Below are 20,443 nucleotides of genomic sequence, written 5' to 3'. Positions count from 1 at the left end.
CTTGGTTGTCAAATCTCTCATTCATCTACTTCGAGAGTGCTTTGACTTCAGCAACCAAACTGGACTCTTCACCACTTTCCAACTTTGCAACAGTCTTACCAACAGATCTCCTATCTCTAGTTTCCTCACGAACAGAGAACTCCTTGGCCATATCATTGAGGACTTTATAACCTTCACTCGGGGTCACATTATTCAAACCACCCCCGAATGCACCTGCAAGTTCTCTTTTTGTCTTCCTTAGCAAACCATCAAAGAATATCTCTACCGCTGCTTCAGTATTCAAGTTATGCCCAGGACAATTTCTGAGCATTCCTTTATAACGCTTCCATGCATCAACCACATCTTCTCCTGCATCTTGAAAGAAAACTCTGATTTTATTCTCAAGCTGTCTTTGAGTTCTCACAGAATAGAAATCGTCAATGAATCCTTCACGAAGTTGAGCCCATGTGGTGTATAGATCATCCAGTTGTTCCTTCAACCACTCTTTAGCTTCTCCACACAGAGTAAGTGGAAAAAGCTCCAGCTTCACATTATCATCCTGTCCTTCGCCATAATGATAAAACCTGCAAATTTTCTCAAATCTTTCTAAATGGACGTAAGGATCACCGTTTGATACACCATCAAATTTCTCCTCTTCAACACTTTTCAAATGATTTCCCTTAAGAGAAAAGTTTATTCCGGTTATAGGAGGACGAATGGGAGTACCCCGATTAGTCGATACATTTCTTCTTCGGTCACCCTAAAGACGGTTGTTGGGGTCGACCGGTTGCTCTTGATCACCCATTCTCCTTGCTCTAACTGGTTGATTTACTCGAGGAATTACTGTTGAAACTGGTTTATGAGTTTTTTCCTGATTATCATCTTCTTCTGAACTATCACCAGTTTTGAACAAACCACTACCTTCGGAGAATTTGGTGCTAAATCGAACTTCGGACATTGAATCCTTCTTTGAATAGTGTTGATCCAAGTCTACGTCCGGTTGGTCACGGTTTTCAGTTTCTGAATCTATTTTGTCGGTGTTTGAGGGCTCCGTGTTGTTTGGTCTTAGTAAGCGTCTTCTGGCTTTCCCGGGATTAGACTGAGGACTAAGAAAAGGTCTACCAGAGGCTCTTGTGTTCATCAACTAAAAAAGCACCTGCACACGCACCACAAGAAATACCGTTAACCGCACCAGGAACTAACATAAACAAAACTAATACAACAATGAAATCTATCTATTAAAAACAAATAACTTCCTCACAAATGAATGCAAGGAAGGATCGAATTACACAACGAACAACTACTTAATTTAAGTCCCCGGCAACGGCGCCAAAAACTTGATGTGTGAAATCTAGTAATAAAATTTTTAAACATGAATTACCAAAAGAATGACTACTGCACACTCACAGGCAGTGTACCTGATCACATGCAGTATAGTAAAATTGGTTAGCCAAGATCGTTCACAAGGACTATCGTAAGAAATTGTCATAAGTAATGTAATTCAAGAAAAATGGGGGGTTTTGTAGCCGAGTTTCCACGTTGCAAGTAGTTAGTAAAATGAGTCAGTAATCCCTCAGGATTATTCGAAAGAAGAGTTTGTTGTATGAAACAATAACTTAAAGGTTATCCATCTTGATTTCGCTTGACAACATGTTAAGATTGCACATTTGATGAACTTCAAATTCAATTTAGTTGATTAAATAACCGAGACTCAAATTGATCGCCAACCCGTACCCGTCAAGTTAACAACTTCATTTGACTCTCTTGTTTAAACTAGTTCCATTATTAAGACCGGTACCCCGAGACGCCTTCTTATAACTTTACTAATTCGACAATGGTTTTGATTATTTTAAAGAAAAATTGTGTCTATTGATTGTACCCAACCATTAACTCGTAACCTTATTAATTATTAATTACTTTCTACCGTACCTGTCATAGAAATAATCGCTTCTAACCAAGCAATCAAAATAACTTCTACCCAACCAAAGTTACCACTAAGATCATGTAAAAATTATCCGCAATGAATAATTAAATGACAAAGAATCAATAAATTAAGATCACGACACAACGTTAAATTAAATCAACTTGAATTATAAAAATAGTGCAATCCTTACATATTGTCTCACTCCATCAAGATTGATGAAAAGGCGATTAGCCACTCATATTAAAATATGAATAACAAATCAAATAAAGAAAGTTCATCGTTACCGAATACAAGGGATTGAAAACGAATAACAGAATTGATCCAATCGTGCTTGAAATCCTTAAAGATGGTTAGAATACAAGAAAAACCCTGAAAAAGTGCTCCAAAATCGACTAGAAGTAAAAGGTAGGGTTTTTAGAATGTTTTACAAGCTATTTACATCATCCCAAAAGAATACAGAATCGGCGCCCAACTTCGTCGAAGTCTTTCCTTTGACTTCTGTTGACTTTGACATTCAATGACAGGTCTTTTGGCTGTACACGGTTCAATTGCGTCGCACTCTTAGGCTACTGCGAAGCAGTTTTTTCCTCAGCAAGAATAACTGCGTCGCAGTATGCGTTGACTTTCGTTGACCACCTTTGACCAACTTTGACCTTCACTTACGTGCCGCGTAAAACGTCCGTAAGCACTCATTTTACTCTAGAAACCTCGATTTCTTGAGATTACGCTTAGGTACCTGTTAACACCCTGAAACACTAACAAACACCATAAACGCACCAAATATATACGAAAACGATTCTTAAACTATATGAAAACAACTCATTAAGCCGTGGGAAATGGGTATATGTTACGACATATCAAAAACGTTTTTTCCGTATTGTGAGGCCACGGTTAAAATTCCGACATAGAAAATGTTGGTTGCAATCCTGCATAAGAGATGTTAGCATTGACATGTTACCGATCAAGATAATAACATGGGGATTTTGGTGAAGGTTAGGATCATTGATATTAAGTTAGTTTGGGTCATTAGGGTTTGGAAATAGAAGGTTTGGGTTGTAGTGGTATGGATGCATTTTGGGAAGAAAAAGGTGAAATAATGGTGCAAGGGGGGGGGGGGGGGGTTCGTTGGAGGTGTTGGTCAAAGAGAAAGTGGACATTCAAAAGCAAGGTTGAATAATTTGTCTTCTAAGTTGTAACGCCCTTAAGAGCGGTGTATCAAATGTTATGAGGGCCTTATATATATATATATAGGTTTTAGATAAAATAAAACAAATATTAAAGTAAAATAAATAAAACAATATGTTTCTCTTCATTGAAAATCATCGTGCATCATTAAAATCATTGTGTATCATTTGTTTCGTGAATCTTCGTGCATCAATTTAACCATGATCCAAGGGTCAAGATCTTGTCTTATTTGTTTTACATTAATACTTGTTTTATAATACCCAACCCCTATATATATATATTCAACTTTTTTCGTTTCTAAATAAAAATTGTCATCGATGTTTCTTTTTATCTCTATATTTTTCTCAAATTTAATTAAACAAATTATATTCGTATCATATTTAATAATATATTATAATTTAACTTTCTAAAACATTAATTGATATTTTGTAAAGGTTAACATGGTGTTATTCATTATTGCCAATTTGACATATTTGTCAAATAAAATAATACTATGCAATTTTTCTATGTTTAAGTTCACTTCATCTTTAATTGTTATTTTTTTATTAAACAAATGAATTAAATATTAATTAAACCTTATTTTTGAACTTTATAAATTTAAAAAATACAAATAAACTATGAATTAATTTACACATACTAATATTATATTACCACAAAATAAAGTATTATTATAGGTAGCCACGTTAAAACATTTATAAATGTTTTACCATTAGTGATAATATAGTCATTTTTTATGTGACCCCTAGTGGCCTAGCTTTCTTTCTTCAAGATTTTAGGTCACCTTTTTTACTTAATGTGAACAATTTAAAAAATTAATTGGTCATGCTTTTATTTATGTAAACATATGAAAAACTAAAAGTATGTAGAAATTAATCCATACTTAAAATTGTGGTATTCCAAAAGTTTATAATTTTTATTATGGACTTTCATATCTAATTTGTCAAACCACATTTGTCTACGCTACATATTAAGTTAGTGTGGACAAATGTGGTATAATAAATTAAAAATGAAAATTCACACTAAAAAGTATGAACTTTTAAAATACTAGAATTTTAAATGTGGATTAATTTATTGAGTATTTTTACGTGAACAGAGCAACATACATACCGAGTATTATTTATAATCTGTAAGTTGATACTCGTATTAAACTATATATGCAACTTTACAACACATTCAATCCACAATATGTAAAAGTGACAAAACGAGGCAATAAAACAAGTCACAAGACACACAACTACCACATAAGATGAGAGAATATATATAATTTTTGCGATAATATTTAACCCATAAACGAAACCAAGCGATTGATGAAGTCCTTTGAGTTATCACAATCAGGATTAAAAAGGTTGAAACAATGTCCTTCACTTTCATATTCGACTAACTCCACAACTCCATCCCACTTACTATTCTTCACAAATTCAACAAACTCAACACCTCTATCTCTCATCTCATCTTTCTCCGCAACCACCACCAACATTCTCTTAAAACCCAACCCGGATATCGCGGGTGCACCCTCGGCCCACGGGTTCACCACCGGGTTATCATCACCACCCGGTGAGTCAGGATACACCGCTCTCCAAATCCTCGATAACCAAGCCTCCTCTCGGTTGTTAGTCACCTCAGAACGAATAGCTTTCGAACCCCAAAAATGTGGATGTGACAAAAACCCCCCATAAATGTTGACATCACCTTTTAGCTTTTTGAGCCCAACTCGCATTGCCATATTGTAAGCAATGTTACCACCAGCACTATCTCCACCTAAGTAAAGTTTTTCAAAATCGGCATACTGGACTATCCAATGATCTTTGTTTTCGGGTTGGGTTTGTTTATTAGCATGAGAAGTAACCCAATTCAGAGCAGCCCAGGAATCTTCATAAGCTGCCGGTAAAGGATTTTCTGGGGCTAACCTGTATTCAACAGATATGGCAATCAATTTTTGTGACTTTGAGACAATAGTGTTTACATAATTGTGAAAGAGGGCACAAAAGGCCGATTCAAGACAAAAGGCGCCACCATGGTAGTATACTAAGACAGGGAGTTTATTTGAGATGTGGTTAGGGGCGGATAAGGCCTTGTTTGGGAGGTAGATTCGAGCCGAGACAGTAGGGGAGATTTTAATGTCTTTGGAGCATACGCCTGCAGTTGGATTGTTTACTGGAGATGGTTCGACAAATGGGGTGTGCATTAGGCGCTCAACGGTGCCGTTTTTGTAGGTTCGAATGAATGGAAAAAGATCGATGGCTATCTCATTTTCGGTAGAAGCCATTTTTTAGATATAAATGTTGAAGTTTGATTGTTAAGGGGAAGAGATACAAGTGCATAGAGATAGATAATATCGTTTGGTTATTTATAGAGGGAAAAAGCGCTAATCATTGGTTTCCAAAAATGCTAAAAATTACAGCTAATTCAAAATGGGCATTGCTTTCTTTCCATATGTTTTTTCTTTATATCCTTTTAATTCATTTTATTCATCACCATATGTATCTTCCACTTCTCATTTTATCTAGACTAGAAATTTCGGAGTTTTCATCCATACGTACATATTAATGCAAATTAAGCTAAAACTTAATATATTACTATATTAGTGTATATCAAAGGAACTACTGACAAAATTTCTTATCAACAAACTATTCTAACGATATGACCAACAAGTAATTTCAGCCACAAACATAGTTTCTACCAGTCAACAATGGAACAAACATGGTTTCTACAATCAAAGCAAGTAAGCAACGACATTCAATGCTAGTTTTTCTGTTATTGACTATCCAGTCAACAACAAGGTCCAATTATTCTAACAAACTTTACACGGTATTATTTGTCTTTTTGGATCCCTACCGCGACCATCTTGTACGTCCAATGATTGTGATCGTATTCTTCTAGAAATATACTGATCGTTAACTTAATTAGTCTAATAAGAGGCGTGCATGATATAATCTTAAGATACTGCTATAAACTATAATCTAAATAAATAATGAATGTTAACAAAGTAAGAATTTACTGTGCATGTTATATCAATTTGTAAATCAAGGAATTAGAGATTTATTGCCTAGATTGACATATAACAACAACTATGAAGAGATGTAATTTTAATTTTAAAGTTAACTCATGCTACTTAATAACTGGTAACCATAATAAATAATGCATGATAATTTAATTTATTTACTTAGCCAAAATTCCAGACAGTTTCTTTTAAACATAAAATCCACGCAATTGTATGCATATTCATTTTTTGAGGCCATTCATTATTATTAAGGAGAAAGTGTAAGAATAAAGTTATTATGAATTATGTAACCTCTTTCACTCATTTACTTATGCATTAAGATGTTCATCCCATACGACCTTTCAATATACATATACAATTTACCTATAATTAACCACTATAACAATGAAGGTCATTTATAAACACTATAAGTCTCATCATAAATAACTGCATAAGTTATGTGTCAAAAAAATTTTAGGCTAACTTTATTATAGATTAACCTTAACGAATAGTAATCAAAATCATCAATAAGGGTCATGAATTCTATCATAAATCTGACGATAACTTTTGTGTTAAAAAAAACCCTATAACTCAACTCTCACTACTACAAAAATTCAGATAGAAACCCCCTATAGAAATCGGTTTTAGAAAAAATTAAGGAGACCGGTTTTTACCAAAAAAGAGGTTTCTATGTATTTAGACGGGTTTTAAATAAAAAACACGTCTCTTTGACGGGAAATAGAGACCACTTTTTTCTCCCAAACTGCTTTCTTTTCATAAAGACATGTTTTTTAAAATAAATAGTCCCTAAACTATTGTAATGGAGACCGGTTTCACAGAAACACTTCTCTAAACAAATTTAATATCATCCTGGTGTTTAGAAAAAGTTGTTATCAAGAATATAACGGATATGGACTAAATATCATTCGAATTTTATGTATAATACAAACTAGGAAAAGTGTTTTTACTTATCTGTATCCAATTATATATATATATATACAACATCAAAGTTTTTATCTATTCTTTACAAAAATTTCAATCTTTTGCAGAAAAGATTTTTAATATTTCCATATGTTATACAAAATTTTTATTAGGTACGTACTTTGTGTTAATATTTCATACTTTCATTCAAGCTGTTATTTCCATATGTTATACAATTGATATTATAGTATGTTAAAGAAAAACCATAACTTCTTGATGTTATTAATTTAAATAAGATAACTTGTTGATGTTATTAATTTTTAATTAAGGTTTGCGTAAATTTATTGGATAATTATTAGTCATCTAATAACGTTTGCTATATAAACAGTAACTTTACATATTTCTTAACTTAGATAATGTATATGTAAATATAATTATCCATCTGTAAGGAAGATATATCCCATTAGAGATTTAGAAAAGCAAGTTTTGTATATGCTTAATTAGAACCGAATTGGATAATTAAATATAATCATAATTATTAATATATTATATAGATAAAATAGATTTAACAGATATTATATTATTAATATATATATAATATTATCATCTATGGAGAACATATAGTTCGTATATCAGAACAATTTATTTTATTAATTATTAATAAAACTATATAAATTGTTAAAGTAATTGTTCAAAGATATATTATTATTATTATTATTGTTGTTGTTGTTGTTGTTGTTGTTGTTGTTGTTGTTGTTGTTGCTGTTGTTTTTGTTTTTGTATATCCAGATGGAACGGAATGAATGGATGTACGAGCTGGGTCGTCACACAACTGAGTACCAAAAACATTTGAATGATTTTATGAAGGTGGCAGAAGATGATCGGGTGTTAAATGGAAATGATAGAATATCATGTCCTTGTGTAGATTGTAAAAACTGTGAAAAATACGATGAAGCAAGAGTAATATATCGACATTTGGTGGTAAAGGGTTTTGTGCCTGGGTATACTTGTTGGACATATCATGGAGAATCATTGGTTGATAGTGTTATTTCTGAAGGCAACATAAATGAAATTGGTGCAAACAATATCAATGACGATTCATACGACAACAGTGATCCTGATAATTTTACTCAAATGTTTAATGTATTGGAAAATGAGGTTGGTGAAAATGATAATGTTGATGAAAATGATAAAAATAATGAAGATGATAATGGTGATGCAAATAAGAATGATGGATTTCAACAAGTATTTGCCGACTCAAAAGAAGACTTGTATGAAGGTTGTAAAAAGTATTCAAAACTTTCTGCGGTATTGAGATTGTTTAATGTAAAAGCAAACCATAATTGGAGTGATAAAAGCTTCAAAGAACTTTTAAAAGTCTTCCATGACATGCTCCCCGTAGGTAATAAGTTGCCCGTTTCGCTATATGAAACAAAAAAAATGTTATGTCCGATGGGAATGGAAATGGAACGAATAGCAGCATGTCCAAATGATTGTGTTTTATATAGAAATTAGTACAAAGATCTTCATGAATGTCCCAAATGTGGTGCATCTAGGTATGAGCGTAAAAAACAAACGAAAGTTAGCGGTAATGTGACGAAGAATGGCCCGCCAGCTAAAGTTTTGTGGTATTTTCCGATCATACCAAGACTAAAACGGTTATTTGCAAGCCCGGAAGATGCAAAATTGTTGCGTTGGCATGAGGAAGAACGTAAAAAGGATGGAAAATTAAGACATGTGGCCGATTCACCTCAATGGAGGAATATAGATCATACATTCGATGAATTCGGAAATGAGATCAGAAATATCAGATTTGGACTTAGTTCAGATGGAATTAATCCGTTTGGAAACATGAGTAGCCGTCACAGCACTTGGCCCGTTCTTCTATGCATTTACAATCTGCCACCTTGGTTATGCATGAAACCAAAATATATTATGATGTCTTTATTAATTCAAGGTCCGAAACAACCTGGTAATGAAATTGATGTGTATTTGTCTCCGTTGATTGACGACCTCAAAACATTATGGAGCCCGGGAGTTCAGGTTTATGATGGGTATTTGCATGAAAATTTTCAGCAACGGGCCATGATTTTTTGCACTATCAGTGATTTCCCAGCATATGGGAACTTGTCAGGGTATGGTACGAAAGTGGCTAAGGCGTGTCCCATATGCCAAGATTACACATGTTCAAGATGGTTGAAATATTGTAAGAAAACAGTGTACATGGGGCATCCATACTGTAACATGGATAACTTGTTCGACGGTTATAGTGAATTCGGAAGTCTGCCACCACCATCCGACGGAGAAACTGTATTTTCTCAGGTTGAAAACTTCCAGAATGAGTTCGGTAAAAAATGAAAACGAGGGAAATCTGTTGAAATTTGGAAAAAAAAAGGTCTATATTTTGGGATTTACTATATTGGAAGGATTTACAAGTCCGACACTGTATAGATGTTATGCATATCGGAAAAAAATGTTTGTGATAGTTTGATTGGGTTACTATTGAATATTCCAGGGAAAACCAAAGACGGATTTAATGCTAGAAAAGACATGGTCGATATGAAAATACGACCAGAACTTGCTCCGCAGGAGAATAGTGATGGGAAGCGAACGTATCTGCCAGCAGCTTGTTATACCTTGTCAAAAGATGAATGAACTTCTTTTTGCAAATGCTTAAATGGTGTTAAGGTTCCATCCGGATATTCTGCAAACATTAAAAGGTTAGTGTCGATGAATGACAATAAGTTGCTTGGTATGAAGTCCCACAATTGCCATGTTTTAATGACACAAATGATTCCCATTGCCATTCGCGGAATACTTCCAGAACACATTCATCACACGATAACTAAACTATGCATGTTCTTTAACTCAATCCATTCAAAAGTTATTGATCCCGAAGTATTGGATTCTTTACAACATGATATTATCGTCACTCTGTGCCAACTAGAAATGTACTTCCCGCCTTCTTTTTTTGATGTCATGGTTCACCTCGTATCTCATATTGTATATGAAATTAAGGTTTGCGGTCCGGTATTTGTACGATACATGTATCCGTTTGAGAGGTATATGGGAATCTTAAAAAAATATGTGAGGAATAGAGCTCGACCGGATGGAAGTATTGTTGAAGGTTATGTTTCTGAGGAGGTTATTGAATTTTGCAGTGACTATCTTCATGGTTCAAAGAGTATTGGACTTTCAGAGGGTCGACACGAGGGTAGACTTGCCGGGGTTGGAACAATTGGAAAGAAAGAGGAGTTTCCGTCAAGAGATTATATGCATCAGGCACATTATACAGTCTTACAACACATGACATGTATTGGTATATACGTACATGAGCACAAACGCTTTTTAAAAGCGACAAACAGGAATAAGAGTGACAAATTTTTGGCCGTTGAACATTACAACACATTTGCATCATGGTTAAAAGATAAGGTAAGTAACTTAGTAGATGTGGATGAAGAGGTTAAAAGGTTAGCATATGGTCCGAGTGAGAGCGTGACAAAATATCAAGGTTATGATATAAATGGTTATACATTTTACACGAAGCAACAAGATGCAAAGAGCACATTGCAAAATAGTGGAGTAACGCTAATAGCCACTACAACAGGATTCTCCACGAGGTCGTCGGTCGCGAAGGATTCTTATTATGGTGTTATTGAAGAAATTTTAGAACTTGATTATCAATCCTTTAGCATACCGATGCTCAAGTGTAGGTGGGTGGAAAACCGTAGAGGTGTAAAAGTTGACAATTTTGGTATCACAACGGTAGACCTTTCCACAAATGGATATGCATCGGAACCATTCATTTTAGCTAAACTAGCCACCCAAGTATTCTATATTGAGGACCCGAGTAACTCTAGATGGTATGTCGTTCTCCATGGTAAACGACGTATTCTTGGTGTCGAAAATGTTGTAGACGAGGAAGAATACGATCAACTTGATGAGTTGCCCCCATTTCCTACCGATACTCAATCAACAATTGGTTTGATAGATAATAATATATGCTTGAGATCCGACCACGATGAAGGACTATGGATAGACAATCCTCGCTCTACCTAAACACAGGTATATCATTTCAAATGTCTTTTGCAACTTTGATTTTTAAGTTGTATGTTTGTTAATTTCAACATTTCAAATAAAGTTTCATTCAAAATTTTATTGGGCGGGTGTTATTTTGAATGAAAAAAAATATATAAAATTTTGAATCCATTTTGGGTGTTATTTTTCCAAAAATTATATATGGATTATATTGGGCGGTCAAAATGGACGGGGTAAGAAACTTCTTAAAATTAAGGGGGTCAATGGTGGAATTAAATCGAAGACGGGTAAATAAGGGGCAGGGTTTTTCTTCTTATTGCATTAGCAATTCCTCTAGTAATTTGTTTTTTTATAACTCTCATTAATTCTCCAAATGAAGTCAATATGTTCTGTATTTCTTAAATTATCTTGGTACGTTATTGCAACTTGTCGATATATTAATCAATTTTTTAAGTAATAATATCACATTTAAATTTTTTTTTCACTCTTTTTGATCACTTTACGTTCGGTGTTAAGCCTTTTAAACGGGGCAAGATCAGTAGTCGTTCGTGCTCGATATCAGACTTAAAAATCAGTAAATCACAACTTGTGTCGTAAATGAGTGTAGACTTTGTTATTGTAAACTTACTAGCTCTGTATATAGTCACATAAAAACTTATAATGAGGCAACACCAGCACCTGTTTAGGCTCCTGATCAGACTTAAGACTCAGTAAATCACAGCTCGTTTTATAAATGAGTGTGTACTTTGGTATTGTAAACTTGCAAGCTAGTTATATAGCTGCATAAAAACGAGATGAATTGCTCAATTTCTGATCAGTGATCACAAGAAACTTGATGACCAGCCATGACTTATGTCGTATTATTATTTGGTTGTCTAAATTTAAATGGGGACTTGTCACTTTTTCTTTGTTTGGAGGTCATCTTTGACATTTTGCTGTTGCTGGTTTAGCAAGAAGCTGTTTTGTGCAGTTTCTTAATCTTCAGAGTGCAAGATTGAATCATTTTTCCTCGCTAGCAGAACTCGTTGGCTCTTTACAAGTTCAAGTTCTGTATATAGTTAAATGATTTGTTTTTCAGCAGTAGTAATAGAGGTTGTCAGTTTGTCAATCTGTTATTTGCCTTCTCTTTTCTGACTTTAATGAGACGCACCATGTAACATGGTTGCATCTTCATGTCAACATAGAAGATGGTTTATTTTCTCCTTTGCAACTATTCTGCTCATTTTTTTCTTCCTTTCTCGTCTTCTCCTTTGCTGCTATATATACTGTTCTTTCATTCTTTCTCTTCTAATACTATTGGTTTGTTATATACAACGGTTCTTTAGGATTGGGTTAACTACAACGGTTCTTTAGGATTGAAGAGGTGTATCAGTTAGCCTTATTTTACCTCTAAAAATTTGGTATCTGGGTCTTTTGTTATTCTTTTTGTAAGTGTTTGCTCAGCTGCTAATTCTTTGTTATTCTTTGGTATTTAAGCTTTGTTTGCTTGAAACGAGGTGCATGTGTTTTTTTTTCTTTTTCCTAAAGCTCTGTTTTTGTAGCTTGGGCATAGGCCATGCCTTGTTAAGAGTTAAATTAGAAACTTGATGACCAGCCACGAATTGTTGCTATTGAGCGTGTACCTTATATGTATGCAACTTGATAGCGGTGAAAAATTATATTTGTTGCTGTTTCTGACAGGATCATGACCAAGAACATGATATAGAGCTTCCCCAAGATCATGATATAGAGCTTCCTCTAGAGCATGATGTAGAAGATGATGAAGAACTTGAGGAACTTGGTGAAGAACAACAAAGAACGACTAGAGGCCCTACCAAAAGAAAGACGAATAAAAATCCACCATGGAAACCTCAATTTGATGAAAACGGACAACCGATAGGGGGGAACTTTCTTGATTATTCTCTACAGCTTGGAGCCATCACTAGAACTAAGGTTCCCATTACTCACGAAACATGAAAACAGGTGAATCAAAAAGTAAACGACCAAGTGTGGTTAGAGCTCAAGGTATAATATGTGATTGATAATTGGGTTTTCATTTAATTAAGACATATATGAATCAACATTTTATTATATTTCATTCACAAATGGCAGGCATATTATAATATTCCAAATGATAATCACAAAAAACAAGCTCTAGTACAAGCTGGCGGGATCTGGAAGGCTTTCAAGAGTAGACTGCGAGATAAATTTATGGATCGTGGATTAAGTCCTTGCGCTAAATACTCATTTATAGAACCAAAAACATGGGAGGCTTTCATCGAACAAGAAGACACTGCAGAAAAAAGAGTAGTTTATTGACTTCATATATATATAATATTTATATACTCGAGTATTACATTATAGTATATTATGTTTCATTGTTTCTAATACTTACTTTAATACTATATGAAGGCAAGGCGTGAAAAAGGAAGAACTGACGCAGCAGAGAAAAAATTTCCGCCTCTTCTAGGCCCATCAGGGTATCGTGGCAATGTAGATGAATGGGGTGTAGAGCAAAAGGATGATAATTTATCAACACCAGCACACTTTTGGGATCCTTGTGCAAGTAGTTACATGTTAGCTAGGATGCCTCGGGATAAAAATGGAAAGAGACATATACCGGCCGAAATGGCAGATGTTGCTGATAAGTTGGTAAGATTATGTTGTGTTATTAAATGCGTGATCATTTTTGAATTTGTACTTATAAAACTTATCAATTTGTACTAATTTGTAGGCATCTTATAATGAAAAAATGGTCAATGGTAGTTGGAATCCTCCACCCGGAGAAGATGTGTTAACCCAAGTATTAGGAAAGGAACATGGGGGACGCACCATAGCAGTTGGATCTCATGTTGGATTCACAAAGGGTTTATGGGGGTATACTAAAAAGCCTAGAATAAACCGGCAAAAAGAAGAAATAGAAGAGAGATACAAGAATTAGTTAATGGAAATGGAAGAGAGGCACAAGCAATTGGAGATGGAAAGAGAAGAAAGATACCAACATCAATTAATGGAAATGGAAGAGAGACATAAACAAAGTCAGACAGAAATGCGTGATACTTTTATGAAGATGCTGGAAGATAAGCTAAATGGTGTGCCATTGAAAATGCCATCGACTATGCGTGAAGGTAGCCCCGAGTGTTAGGAGTTCTGCCTCTGCCTCAAATGTTAAGGAACCTTGTATCGCCTCACCCCCTATCACATCATCGACTCCTGGACAAGTACTTGTATGTATCAACTTCGATATACATTAAATATATATATTTTTATTTTCAAAGTAAACTAAGTACAGTACATACACATGTTTGGCAGGGCCCTCGGAAATGCATACTGTATATCCCTGGCAGTAACACTAAATGTGCTACCGGGATGGTATACTCACCAGAAATCCGAATGTTACATGGAAGTCTTATGGAAAAAGGTTGCGTAAAGGTACAGGTAAATTATGTCGACCGAGCTCATAAGGATTATAAACTTCCATTTTCACCAAATGCTGACATGGTGAAGCTTGGTCAAGCGAGGAGCAGCTACATTCAGTGGCCTATGTCGTCAATTGGTGTTCAAAAGGTACCTCTTCTAACTATACATCTGAAAAAAGGTGTCAACGTAGCATTAACTAAGTTTTCAGTCATGTTCTAACTATACATATGAAAACAAACCACATCATTAGGTTTCAATAAAGCTAAAGAACACTTGATAGAATTCTCACATCTGAGAATTTCAACCTACCCCTCGAACAGCCTTGCTACTGTAACTTTTTGGCAAACGAGAGCAATAATTGATTTTCAGGAGGATTTGATACCTATACTCAGCTGCACTCCCTCTACTGATGGAGGAAAAAAAAACTTAGTAATACAAGTTCTATTCTAGCATATAACTCAAATAAGCCATATAACAGCCCCCCCCCCCCCCCTTTTTTTATATATGACTAATAAATACATGTCAACCATAAGTTAAATAGATTAGATGAACAGATAAAGTTATTAAAAGTTAGATTATGTGTTTTGATGGTTATAAATTATAAGTAGTGCTTCAGATGAAGGGGCGGAGGTTATCAGGTAAATTTTTTGAGTAAATGGAGTTTTGGAATTACTTTTCATTCTAACCGTTTCCACTTCGATGTTAGTAAGTCCCGGTTTACATAAAAAACGGGTTATATTCGGGGGTTTTATTTAAATTTATGAAGATAGGCCTTAATATGACTTAGTTTTATATAAAAAGCGTGTTCTATTTAGGGGTTGTATTTAGGGGGTCCTATTTAGATTTGTGTAGTAGTGAATTATTGTTTTGCTCGGCATACTTATTCTCAAAATATTATTTGTGTTGCTTGGATCTTCTTAATAGCCCTAGATAGGAAACAAAGTTGCACCAATAGCTTGTCAACCACAATAGGGAAAAGCGGTTCAAGTCATTCCTAAGGAATTGGACCAAACTAGAAACAAAATTGCACCAAAAGAATGTGGTACGCGTAAGGCAATTGGAAAAGTGGTTCAAACCATTCCTGAGGAATTGGCTACAAGACCATCTTATACGAAGAACTTTTATAAAAGCTTCGTGGAACGGAACCCGGTGATGGTTAAAGTCAACCCTAATATTTTCTTGAACAAAGAGCCTTTTGATCTTGGTATTCAACGCGATGATCTTTTGTTTTTATTGACAAATGAGTGGCTTGATTGTGGGATTATAACTTTTTATGCAATGTAAGTATTTTAATATTTTCCATATTCATTTAATTTGATTTAATTTCATATACTTACAGCTATCAATTTATTAGGTGCCTACATAATCTGTTGATGACTCGTCAAACAAATCAAGGCCGACTTAACCAATGTCTCTTTTTCAACCCGTACATGATTAATGATGATGCGTGTGCCAGCGATCCAGGAAATGTCATGACTTATCTGACTGATTCGATCGCTCCTTACAAACCTAACAAGCATATTTATCTTATCATGCCTTATTTACAAATGTAAGTATTATATGTTGATAATACTTTGTTTATATATACAAATATGATGGTCATTTAGTATACTGATTTAGTTGTATGTTTTTCTAGGAAACATTGGTCACTATTGATTTCGGCACCTGGTAAAGGGTTGGGTTTCATTTTGGATTCCAAGAAAAAAGGAAAGACCCGCTTGAGCTATGAACTAACAAAAATGATCGATGTGTAAGATTTGTATTATCTGCTCATCATATACTATTGATTTGTATGTAAGTATCTTAACACGAAACTGTTTATTTTAGGTGCATTGGAGATAGGTTCAATTGGACTGTTCTTGATGTATGTTCTCTTACCATGTTAACACACATATAAAAAGCTTGATGTATATGGTTGCATTTGTTTAACTGTTGAGACCTGGATTCGCTGATAAGACTTATTCGCTGACATACATAGTCAGCAAGTCTTCAGTGAGTCCAGTGACTCTTTTCAGCGGGTTGCATGCTGACCAAAAGTTCATCATGGCGGGAAGTATTCAAATCATATGAAGACAAGAGTCACATGGTGGTTCTTCCAACTGTAACATACCTTAATTGGAAAAGGTACTTGTTGGGACCAAAACTTGGGTCTTCTCTTTCATACCCGTTTTTGGTAAAGAAGACAAAGGCTCTTGCTTGGAAGTACAATGAGCCAATGGAATGTTGACAACCACCATCTATCTCTATCAAAGGAAGGCTGTGTTGCCCTAATTCCTCCTCTATATAAAGCAACACAGCCACATTGTATCAAGTGTGTTAGTCACCTAGAAAGTGTGTATCACTTGTAATTGTTTAAGTTTTTAGTGTCTAGACTTAGCAATTACCATTGTTCTTTTGTATTCTTGTAAGTCAATTGTGTAAGATCAACCATGTATTCATCGTTTAATCAATGATACATATGATTATCCTTGCATTGATGTACTACAATTGAACTTAATATTGTTTTTGTTATTTACTTGCTTATTTACTTTCTTGTCTAATTTAAATAAAACATAAGTTGTGCATTCGTGGACCATCATTAACTTATATATCTACATGCTTATAAATTTTAGTGCAACCAACAAGATAAACATTGGGAATGCGGGTACTACATAATGCGTTTGATGCATGAATTTGTGATTAACCCACATGACTTGTCAACATCAGTAAGTACACTTGATATGTCTCGTTTTTCCCTTATGTGTGTCGGCGTGCTCAATAAATTATGGCTATGCTTTTCATAGGTTCCTTGGCCGCGTAATACATATACTCAAAAGGAAATTGACAGCATTGTTGGTGAATGGGTTAGTCAATTTGCAAATTTTATAAACTAGGAATGATCTCCCTTTCTCGCATTCTACTTTTTCTGCTTGCAAACCGAGCATTTTTTTTTTATTATATTCTTAGCTAATAATGGCTTTCTTTTGGTTGCAAAATTTCGACTAAATAGGTATAATGTCACTACTACCTTATATTGGTCATGCTATGTGTGATGACATCTTGATACTGGTATTCTGAAATGTAGTTGGAAGAACAAGAGGTTTTTTGAAATGTACTTTATATGGTATGAAAAAGTACAAGAGGTTATTAGAAATTCATGTGTAACTTGGGAAGTTGCATGTTAGTAGTTATGACATTCAATTGCTGAATTAAGCCACTTATTGGGAGAAATATCTCACTGCAAGTTTATAAATGGATTGCATGATAGTATCAAGAAGCACAATGGCACAATACCATGTTTGCTTTTCATGTGAATGTATTTTGTATCAAATAACATACATCGTAATCGAGTATTAATTTCATATTCATCAAATTGCAGGAACATTAGCGCGAGTAAAAGACCTCCACAAGAGGAATTAATGAGGTAAGGCTCATAAATCTTTTGGCCAATATCTTCGCTAAGTTATCCGTTCTTTTCTTAATTTATTGTTGTTCATATTCTTTAAATTTAGTTTTCTAGTATTTAGGACTGTGTAAAACCTGGGAAATCTTTTTAAAGTTCTTATATATCTAACCATCACTAGCATACACGGTTAGGTTCTGGGTCCCAGTTATAGCAAAAACCAGTTATAGGTTCTTTCCAGACTCGTTTCTGTACCCCATCCAGTTAGGTCCGGTCTGGTAAAGTGGTAAAGTGTACGTTTTCTTTCACTGCAATGAAATGACACTGTTTAGCTAAAGGCTTGAATTACAAGTCCAACATTTGAGGTTTGGGAGAAACTAGTTTTAAACTGATACTGAAACGATAATTCTTTGTCCTGTTCTGTCCAGATAGTTTTAACCTCTTCGGTTTTGGTTCAGATTTATACGTTTGAACTTTTTGATCTTTCAACAGTAAAACATGACTTGAATCGACCTAATCATTAGTAATGTCTCACGTGGTTGACCTTTTTGAAGTAAAACATGATCACTTAAATGTACCTGGTTGCAATTGCCCCCTATAATTCATTAATTTGTCTTGTCCATATGTTCAGCGAGCATTTATACAAACTCTGCTCTTTGCCAAGTTTCAAATGAATTAGAGCCTGAGTGAGCAAGTATGCTAGACAAGCTTTATACCTGACCTTGAACGTTATTGACGTCTTTGCCCATGGGAAGCTTTGAAGAGACGAAGGCTTGTAAATCTGAAAAATCATCTTCAGCTTCACCTCTGCCAGCATCCGCAAGTATAGCAAGATAAACTTTATTATGTGCCTATTGTTTTCTTTACTAGAGTAGCAGTTAGACTATCTTCTTTCTAATGTTCATATGCTTTACCACTGTAATTTTGAGGATTGGCTTTTAAATTTTGATTAGAGATGTGTAAATAACAATTTTTTATGGTTAATAATATATAAGCTAGTTTAATTGTCCAGTAGTGTGTTTGTTTCTATTTAGTTCCAAGCTTTATAGATATGTTATTGATATCTAAGATATACATATATATTATGGTACCACCATTCTGAAAATTGGGAAATCGTTTTAACTTTATATGGGAACCTGTTTAATAAATAAAAATGGTGTCTTTAACTTACTAAAGAAACCAGTTTCTAATCAAAAAAGGGTTAAACGTATTTTACATATAAAAATGGTGTTCAAACCTTCTAAAGAAACCGGTTATTGGAGATAAAAATGGTTTCTATCTTTTTGTAAGGAAACCACTTCTTAGTAAGAAAGAGGTCTCTATTGTTTTCATAGAAACCGGTTACTAAACAGGTCTCCATTAGAATCTAATAGAAACCCCCTTAATAGTAAGCGGTTGAAGAACTGGTTTCTAAACCCCCTTAAAACCGGATTCCTTTACAAGTTTCTGTAGTAGTGTCTATGCATTAAAGCTCTAATAAATTCAATCACAAGTTTTGTTCTAAGTAAGCAACTATAACTCAATTTTATGTTATATATAGATATAGATATAGATGTATGCTGCTTTGCTCTGTTCACGTAAAAATATTCAATAAAGGTTGAAATACGTATATGATCACATAATGTACAATCACACTCGCTATTTTCCTATTTAAATCTTTGTTATATGCTAATATTTTAATAATCAACTAGATTTATGTTTGTCTCATGCATGGTTTTAACTTTTAAATGAAAGAAAGAAGTGAGGAATTTTTTTTCGGACTCTACCGTATAGGTCGTTGTTTCCTTTTTCTGTTACTTCAAAATCTAGATTATATCCGGTCTAATACAAAGATTGACATATATAACTAATAAAATCTAATGTTTTATGATAACGTATAATGACAAATTGTAATTAAAATATTATATTTGTTTATATATAATGAGATGATTTTTATGTATATATATAAAAAGATCGAATTGGTACGGTGCATATTTAAAAAAAAAAAAAGACAGATTCTCTTGATCAATTCTTCATATATCTAATCTTCATATGTAACAAGTATATGAGCTTACTTCAGTTGAAAGAGAAAGAATACTGCTTCTTTTCCATTGCATTTTATAGCAGCTTTGTCATACTCCTAAAACATTGACACGGTAAATGTAAATGAGAGGATCTATCGAAGTTTTAAAAGAAAGATTCAATAATTGTGGATGTCTGTGCATATGAATTATGTGCTAACCATATATATCTCGCAATAAGATTCAATAATTGTGGATGTCTGTCAAGTGAGTATTACATTAAACTTTTCATGACATCTTTTCGTATTTAGTAGAGGGTGCCATATGGGTTAAAGTGGGATGAGTTTTATTTCTAACGAGTGAATCAGATAAAATTTCAAAACATAGCTAAAATGTAAATGCTCAAACTGAGAACCACCCAACGGATTTTCAAATGCTTAAAACTCTTGCTTAAAATTCTTAATTTGATCTAATTTTTCATAGCATTAGATGCATTAAATATTTGTAAACTCAAAAAGTAGGGAAAGGGGTTTCTATGTGTCATCCCTACTCTTTAACCCGTTTTTGTTGAGCCTTATTGAAATATAGCCTGCTTGACCAGAACCCATTACCCAACCCACGACACACCCATATTT

General features: G+C 34.1%; 2 protein-coding genes across 2 annotated transcripts; one reads left to right on the top strand and one right to left on the bottom strand.

Annotated features, from left to right (window-relative positions):
* Positions 1 to 4,208: 4,208 nt before the first annotated feature.
* Positions 4,209 to 5,415, bottom strand: LOC122596617 (2-hydroxyisoflavanone dehydratase-like). Its single transcript, XM_043769229.1, has one exon. The coding sequence runs from the start codon at positions 5,352 to 5,354 to the stop codon at positions 4,368 to 4,370; it is 987 nt and encodes a 328-aa protein (XP_043625164.1). The 5' UTR covers positions 5,355 to 5,415; the 3' UTR covers positions 4,209 to 4,367.
* Positions 5,416 to 7,778: 2,363 nt separating this feature from the next.
* On the top strand, positions 7,779 to 9,644 carry LOC122596867. Its single transcript, XM_043769512.1, has 3 exons — positions 7,779 to 8,431; positions 8,546 to 9,336; positions 9,505 to 9,644. Exons 1-3 carry the CDS (start codon positions 7,779 to 7,781, stop codon positions 9,642 to 9,644), a joined length of 1,584 nt encoding a protein of 527 aa, XP_043625447.1.
* Positions 9,645 to 20,443: the final 10,799 nt, after the last annotated feature.

The sequence above is a fragment of the Erigeron canadensis genome, chromosome 4 (genome assembly GCF_010389155.1).
Source record: "Erigeron canadensis isolate Cc75 chromosome 4, C_canadensis_v1, whole genome shotgun sequence".
NCBI classification, from domain to species: Eukaryota; Viridiplantae; Streptophyta; class Magnoliopsida; order Asterales; family Asteraceae; genus Erigeron; species Erigeron canadensis.
Note: the sequence above shows the minus strand (reverse complement) of the source record. Positions and strands in the feature narration are given on the sequence as shown.

Bases quoted from the DNA above. Each gene is read 5' to 3' on its own strand.
- LOC122596867 (XM_043769512.1), top strand. From the start codon at position 7,779: ATGGAACGGAATGAATGGATGTACGAGCTGGGTCGTCACACAACTGAG. The intron at 8,432-8,545 runs GTTATGTCCGAT...TGGTGCATCTAG, and splicing joins CTATATGAAACAAAAAAAAT to GTATGAGCGTAAAAAACAAA. The intron at 9,337-9,504 runs GTAAAAAATGAA...TGAATATTCCAG, and splicing joins AAACTTCCAGAATGAGTTCG to GGAAAACCAAAGACGGATTT.
- LOC122596617 (XM_043769229.1), bottom strand. From the start codon at position 5,354: ATGGCTTCTACCGAAAATGAGATAGCCATCGATCTTTTTCCATTCATT.